The sequence below is a fragment of the Diadema antillarum genome, unplaced genomic scaffold (assembly GCF_040938485.1).
Source record: "Diadema antillarum isolate AM-2024a unplaced genomic scaffold, OU_Dant_1.0 seq00000100_RagTag, whole genome shotgun sequence".
In the NCBI taxonomy this organism is placed as follows: Eukaryota; Metazoa; Echinodermata; class Echinoidea; order Diadematoida; family Diadematidae; genus Diadema; species Diadema antillarum.
The window spans coordinates 411,943-420,573 of NW_027271188.1; the positions used below are offsets into that span (position 1 = coordinate 411,943).

Genomic DNA, 8,631 nt, shown 5'->3' on the forward strand with positions numbered 1-8,631 from the left:
AAGTTCACACATACCAGGACCATTCTTCCACAAGCAGGACGCCACAAGAACCTGTTTATTAATCAGCGAAACGTCGCATGACGTAAGCTCAGATCCAGTTTTCTGATTCAGAAAAATTTTGACGTTACACTTCCCCTGGATAAACGATAATCTACATCAATTTAATCAAAAGAAACAGTTCGCTGTCAGTAGTGACCGAGGTGTTACGCCATTCCCCGTAGAACACAGTCATTCCTATTTGAAAAAAGAGCTAAGATTACCAAAAATAGCAGCATCATATATCAATGGCCAGACAAAACACTGTCGTATTAGAAAATATGTGTGCATTTGTCTTATACGCAACATGGATATATACTTTGATGTGGTCTACACTTTAAAACAAAGAGTGTATCCTGTCAATGTTTGAGTTTGATGAGCCAACACAAAGAGTCACACGCGAGCATCCAGCTGTTAAGCGAAAGTATAAAATTTTCCGGTAAAGGATTAAGGACTGTGAATGACACTGATTTCGATATGCCTTAAGATTAAGAACAAATGAATGAGAAGGATTTGATAGGGACACAATGATGAGGGAACGCACATGCACACATTTTACATTTCACTTCACAAATCATTAGAAAGAAACTATTACAGCAAAATAAATAAAACGATTCGGTTATTGTTCACCATGTTAAGAACTGCTTGCGGGTTAAAGGTGTCGTCTAAGTTCAATCCCATTTGAATGCATCAACCATTGCAATTCGCCTTTGGGATAACTTGTAATCGTGAGTTGGTCAGGTTCACAACCGAGCTAAATACCCGCGTGTCCATTGATATATTGACATCTTTCGCCTGAAGTGGTTTCTTGTCATTTTTTTTCTTTTTGTCCATTAAGATCGAGGGATATCAAGCAGAACGCGAACCTAGGTGACAGGGCAGAAAAGCAACCATCCAGTCCTGGCGGAGTGAAAGGAAAGGGTGTAGCGACGGACTCCAGTGGAACGGGCGGTATTAACCAAAGGAACCCAAAGCTTGACGGTGGATCTCTGCCATTCAATGAAGACCTCACAGTGAAGGAGCGAAATACAATGATGTGGAGAGAAGCTGCTCTCGTACTGGACAAAATCTTTGGTCTTATCCAATTTCTCGTCATCTGCAGCGCCTATCTGTACATGCTGATCGGATACCTGCAACAGGGACAAACTACATAAACGCGCAATGTTCCTCGACGTTTCTAGAAGTTGCAGAATTTCTTTCATTACGCCACCAGGACAGAGTGTCGCTTGAGGCGACGTGGAAAAACGAAGCGAACTAAAACATCGTATGTGTGTACCTTCTGATAAGCAAAAAAACGCTGTTTTTGTTTCCTACTTGTCAACAGTTTAACACCTGTATTGGCTAGTGATTTGATAACCGTCTGGTCTAAGGCACAATTTGGAATATTCCACTTTGTCAAACTACCGAATTTTGTTTTTAAAATCACTGTGTAAACTCGGATTTGCTAAGCAACAACGTCTATAACCTCTGGACTCCGTCCACTAAAGCATATTGGCAATCCCAGTTCCGTTTGAAATACACTTAGCGTTATGTAGCTTTTTTGACGCCGAATAATTTGCGTAGGTCCAATGGGCCTATCATTATTCTCAAGACTCTTTTTTTTTTTGGTCACTCATTTTGGCTGTGGTGTGCGTATGACAACAATCACAAATGACCAAATTATAATGGGTTAGATCAAGACTTTGTGCCTGGCCCATCTATCGGAAAAATGACTAAAAGGTTAAAGACAACAAACAATTGGGCTACGCGCTGGAAACTTAAAGAAATACTAACCCAACCACTATAATCCGTTTGTGAAATCAAAACAAAATACCTCAATTTAATTACTAAAGAGCGGGGTAAATGTTCTTGAAAAGTAAAAAAAAAAAAATACAAGCTGATTGCCTGGCCGACTCGAGTAGAAATGAACCAGAGAATGCTGGTAGAACATGTTGTACAAAAATGTTGACAAAGGAGTATCAAATAGAAAAAGGTAATTAGACAAAGTGGTGACGGTGCGAAGCAGCAGCACCCTATCTGTTGTTGTTTTGTTATAGTTTTGTTCTTGTTTGTTAGTGTAAATAAGTGAACAAGAATGTATACGCAAGCAATTCCTGTTTCCATATTCTTCTTTGTCAGTGCCCTTCTCCCATTGTTTGTCTTGCTACAGTATCTACAAAGTGCAAGTTGTAGATGCGTCTTCGAATAAAGGACACTTGGAATGATAATACAAGAAAACCCACAGATATTATGATAATAAGATTATCATTGTTAGTATAGAGATGAGACGCGAAAAGGACTTAATGACTTGACGTGAGGACACGTGAACAATAGACTGATTGGACTGATTTTTCAATTACAGGTAGTCCAACCGGCTGTAATTGGACCATTGGTGCAGTGACAGTGATTGTTAGGGGCCTGGCCGCCATAGCTTTGATGCTGTAGACTAGACATGAAGAATAAAAGCAGTAGGTCTAAATTGCTTAGATTCAACGACGGGAGAATAGTTTCCCTGGTTACAGGTGTTGTTCGTGATTATTTTACTTCGATGCTGCTCTCTCTACTAGGCGAGGGCGTGCGTAATTTGTGCGTTGAAGAGATATAGTTCCCTACACTTCACGAGAGAGAGAGAGAGGGGGAGGGGGGGGGGGGGGGAGGGAGAGAGAGAAAAGGCTGATGGTCAACGTATATCGTGTGCTCGTTACATACTGCAAACTCGCCTGTATACCTTGCCGTTATGTTATTCTATTTTTTTTCTTCAATTGTTATCATAACCGCGTTTTGTAACAATGATTATTGCATTGTCGATTGCTTCACACATAAATGTCAGACCTGTGCAAGAGACAATAATTTGATTGCATCTTCATTTCTCTAGATAGAATTCTATGACGGGTGCATACAACAAAGAAAAAAAAAACCCAATAACATCCAAAGGCCAACTGAAATATCGATTGCTGTTAACTTTATACAGTATGTCTCTCTCAAAACAATGATTTACATCAGTGCTCTGTTGTGGTAGCCACTGTTTCTTGATGACTTTGCTCTATTTTAGACGTTGTGTTTATTGTGTGGGCATCATAACTCGGTTAGTTGAAGGCGCTGCGAAGAGCAGAGGTCAATATATTAATTGCAAAGAAAGCTGACTTGTGCACCATCTCCTTTCTTTTTATGAGCTCTAAGATTTTATGGGTTTTTTGTCTTTAAATTCTAACGTTTTCTTATTCCAACAGGAGGACTGCACATTGAAATATACAATTTGTAATCAAATTCGTAAATGCTAATGGCTAATCGTTAAACATTCAAACTAAGACGTCCTTTTATCGGTGTCACACAAATCAAAATTCAGTGTAGTGGATAGTGTAATACTAAAGTATTGCATTTGAAGAGCTTGCTTCCAAGAGGCGCTGAATCCATCATTTTTCAATGGATTTAGCGCCTTCCCAAAAAAAAAAAAAAAAATACAACGGGGCCCTCCGCAATGATATCTCTAAAAACAGTGAATCAATCTAAATACAAATTCAGGGTATGAAACTGTAACTCATTGCCCACATCTTACAGAAAACCCCATTCGATTTGCTTCGGTGATCAAAGAGAAATACGGAATTTTGTAGAGGATGTCGGGAATCTCTTCTGTCCAAATTCTGTCTATTGTTCACACACAAGAGCATTGAATTGCTAAAATTGGAAGAATCAGACTCATGACATGCTCTGAAAAAACCCACATTTCTCTGTGACCGCTTAACCAAATTGAATGAGGTTTTCTGCAAAATAGAGCTAAGACGTTATATTTTAAGACCCTGAAGTAGGACTTAGGCAGGTTGATCATATTAGTTGTTAATCATTCGAAAATCTGGTTGTAATTTTTGGGGCGACTTACTGCAGTATTCCCCCCCCCCCAAAAAAAAAAAAAAAATTACAATCAGATTTTCGCATTGATAATGCCCAATATGATTAAATTTTTTTTAATGCTCCTAAGGGTCTTAAAATATAACATTTTAGCTCTATTTTGCAGAAATCCCCATTCGATTTGGTTAAGCGGTCACAGAGAAATGTGGATTGTTTAAAGCATGTCATGAATCGGATTCTTCCGAGTTTAGCATTTCGATGATCTTGTGTGTAAATAATAGACAGAACTTGGACAGAAGAGATTCCCGACATCCTCTACAAAATTCCGTATTTCTCTTTGACCACTTAAGCAAATCGAGTGGGGTTTTCTGTAAGATGTGGGCAATGAGTTATAGTTTCATACCCTGAATTTGTATTTAGATTGATTCACTATGTTTAAAGATATCATTGCGGAGGGCCCCGTTGTAATTTTCTTGGGACATACTGTATAATGCAATACGTTTGGGAAGGAACTATATCTCAACTATTATATGTAATACATATATATATATATATATATTTTGATTTGATTTGATTTGATTTATTGGTTTCTGTATCATCATTGTACATATGTGACCCTGCACCTCAAAACAAACAAAAAGTCAACAGACATGAATTTTTAGTTAAGACCATATTCTGAAAGAACAGACTTTAAGCTTTAAAATGATGTATAACTCAAATCAAATGGACTCTCCTAACCTATCTGAATATTGGAAAGAAAGCACAAACTCAGGAAAAGTGGGAACTGAGAAAAGAGGCTCTGAAGTACAGTGTCTATTCAAGCGCTTAATCTTGACCAAACCGTTCTGGCTGTGCGATGAATGGGACAAAAAACAGGAAATAAACCACCAGAGTAACAACAATGAAGGGATTATCAGATTAAATTGAAATTAAGCATGCCTCATTAACACATTCTGTCCATAATCAATGCCAACTTTCAAAGCAGTAGCACTATCCTTTCAAAATTTATTAGAGTTGAAAGTGAAGAGTGTGGACAAGGTTTTTCAGAAATGAAAAAAGGATTCTAAAGACACACCTAATCACACTATTCTACCAAAAATGTTCGAGATAAACTGCTAAAAAAACACACTTCCCTGCCCGTTTTATGATACCAAATTTTAGCATAATGTAAAAGAAGACTCGCTCTTTCAGAAAATATGAAAAAGTCAAGTTCGGCTAGGTTGACCCATTTCACTTATTTTTCAGTCCTCACGCAAAATCAGTGTATGCGACTTTATGTTCGTTTTGAGGTGCACGGTCACATATACACATTCACATACACATTTATGTACAAACATAAATATGATAATATATATAAGTATTTTCTTGTATATATATATTTGTGTGTGTGTGTGTATAATATATATATACATATATGTCTATATTTATTGAGTTAAATATAGACATATACATAATATACAAACTCAATAAGCTTTGGAAGTCATCTCTCTCAAGAGAATTTAAACTCCAACTATTTGCAGCAGCAGTGGAGACAGTACTACTGTATGGCTCTGAGGCATGGGCAGTCACACCAAAAATTGCTAAAGAAGATGATGGCTGCTACACACGCAGGCTAAGAGTCATTCAAAATGTTAGCTGGAGGCAACATATGACTAACACAGAACTGTATAGGGATTTACCTAAAATAAGCCAGAAGATTAAGATAAGGAGGCTTCGCTTTGCCGGCCACTGCTTCAGGAGCAATGAGTGTGTTTCTAAACTGATACACTGGATGCCCAAGCATGGGAGCAGGAAACCAGGCAGACCAGCGATCAACTTTGTTGATATGCTTAAGAGAGACACTGGTCTAGACACCAACGAGATAAAAACTGCAATGCTGGACAGACAAACTTGGAGTGCCATTGTGGATCGAGAACACCACTCGAATTAAGCAAGCAAGCAAGCATGTCTATATTTAATTATACATATATACACACATATACATATATAATATATATATATATATATATATATATATATATATATATATATATATATATATATATACACGTGATTATGTAAAATCGATTGTACATGTACACCTTGCATCACAAATCAAATGACACTTTGCGATCAAGCTTTCCATGTTAGGTCAGCAATAGACTCCAAGCTTGAAAGAATTAGTTTTTATTTTGTGTCTTGTCTATATTGGCTGTTTTTAACCCACTCGAAGAAGGTGTCAGTGTATTTGAGGAGCCACTTACTCCTAATCGTGGGCGGAGAAAATGGATTTTAAAACTCATTATGTACCACTCAATAACAAGAAAACAAGCTCATTTTTGTACTTCTATGGCGTGCTCTACCAAAAACACGTTATTTAGGCCTAAAGCGGGCACAGAACAAAAAAAAAAAAAGAAAAACCCAAAATGGTCAAAAAGAGATGAGGAGAGCGATGAATACAGCGGGGGTTATTCTTGTAACTAAGTAATTATGCACGCTTTCAGCAGCCGTCTCACCGATATCATTGTAAGAGCAAAAAATAGATATATATGAATATATGAATATATTATATGTGATAAGGTAAAATAGAAATTAAAAAAAACAGAAAAGAATAAGATGGTCATAAAATCTGTCCTGTGTTCAGAAGAAAAAAATAACGTATTTGCAATGTTGTCAAGACATGAAAAATAGAAGTAGAGCGTTGAGCTACTCCCACAGACATACACACACACACAGACACACACACACACACACACACACACGAACACACACAAATGAAATGTCACATACATGATGCTATGCTTTCTGTATTTGATCGAAAATTCGGGGATGTATAAAATAAAAAACAAGAAGAAAGCCTCTGAAGGTTAGTATTCATGCAGTGTTTATAGAATATCAAGTTTCTGTTTTCCCTGCTTACAGACAGACACTGCTGTAAAGTTGGTGAGTGGGTGTGCGTGTGAGCAGCTCGCTGCGCGTTCGTTATTGATTTCGATACATGGTAAAACAGGCCTCATCTTTAAAAATCATGAACTGCTAGCCGCATAATCAAACCAGATTCATATTTTAGATTTATATTGACATAATTTTTGTGATCTATGATGGCAATAGCCAACAAACTACAGCTTCACGGTTAAGCACCGAGCCAGTCTACTGCTTATGTCGTCGGATTACCACGTCGCTACATATCCGACGACATTGGTAGGGGCAGAGGCAGGGGCAGTCCGCCGGTGCAAGAAGCCACCACCACACTTCAAGTTGCAGTACAGTTCAGTGCAAACGGAACAGTGCCAATGGTGCATGTATCAGTAGTCACAGCGCCGACTCCTAACAAGGGTTTGTGCCTGCAAAACTACGCTTTTCACAGGTTTCTCCTGTCTTTGAGACCCCCCCCCCCCCGCCATTGAAAAAAAAAAATCCGATCGAAGCATTACTTATTGCCACCCCCCCCCCCCCCCCCATCTGAGATGAGCTCTCATTCCACACCCTTACCACAAGACAGACATCCCCTCATCTTAGGAGAATAATTATGTGTGTGTATGTATGTGTTCATATATGTATATTTGTTATATATTTGTTACTGGTACCTCCTAGGAGTCCAAAGATGAAGAAAAAAAACCGCTTTTTAAAAGAAATCTCGTGGTGAACAATCAAATATACCCCCCTGTTGCGACACGGATTGTCGCCCCTACACGAATTGTCGCCTCCTGCTCGGGGCGACAATCCGTGACGGGCACTGGCGGCACGGATTGTCGCCCCCGTCACGGATTGTCGCCTGGTGACAATCCGTGACGCTTGTGCAGTTCCCAGTTTTTGACCTCGAAGGCGACAATCCGTGTTGGCAAAAAATTGGATTTTGTTGGCAAAAAACGGATTGTCGCCCCGTCACGGATTGTCGCCCCGGGCTCAGGGTGGTTCCTCCGGTGTTAAGCTTTGGTGGGATGGGTATGACTGGTAAGTCATGCGTATGTGTGTGTGTGTGTGTGTGTGTGTGTGTGTGTGTGTGTGTGAGTGTGTGTGTGTGTGTGTGTGTGTGTGTGTGTTTGTGTGTGTGTGTGTGTGTGTGTATATATATTGTGAGCTGCATGATATGTGATGTGTATGATTTGTTGTGTGTGTGTGTGTGTGTGTGTATGTGTGTGTGTTTGGAGTATAATAATACAATAATATGTAGAAACTGTGCATGTGTGGTGGTTGTATAGTGGTAGTGATTTGTTTGTCTGTGTGTATACGTTTGTCTGTATGCTTACGTGTGTATGTGGAATATAGTGGCGCTACTGTGGCAATATAAACGCCTTCAGAGTGTGTGTTTAAAGAATTCACACCAGCGTTGATCTAAAAATAGTATGGGTGTGTCAACCAATATCAGCGGTGAGGCGGGCTAGGCGAGAGAGAGACCGAGAGAAAATACATACGAGGGAGGTACCCTCCCCAAATGTTATTTGTCTTTGTTCATTTTTTACTGCAGTCATTTTCTTCCATCAGTCTTATAAACTAGAACGTCCATACCACTATTCTTTGTCCCAGAATAGGTTTGGCATGCTTTATGCATGAGCGAATAATTTCCACACGCCGTAATCGTTAGTTGATTTTAGCACAAACGAACTGCCATTGCACACCGCTAATACATACGTAATACAAACAAACACCAACAATCACTCAAACAAATCCTCATAATGCAAATAAACCAACACTTTTTTTCCTTGATATTTATTGATTTCATTCAAATCATTCATAAATCGACCCATTCTGGGTGTAACATGAACAAAAAAAGTTACAAATGGCAATTCG

The 8,631-nt window shown here is 38.9% G+C and overlaps 1 protein-coding gene across 1 annotated transcript in view; it reads left to right on the plus strand.

Annotated features, from left to right (window-relative positions):
- Positions 1–1,190, plus strand: part of LOC139726801 (uncharacterized) — a 35,339-nt gene extending 34,149 nt beyond the window's left edge. Inside the window, exon 14 of the mRNA XM_071637793.1 lies at positions 875–1,190. Coding sequence (XP_071493894.1) covers positions 875–1,190 — 316 coding nt within the window. The remainder of the gene's footprint in view (positions 1–874) is intronic.
- Positions 1,191–8,631: the final 7,441 nt, after the last annotated feature.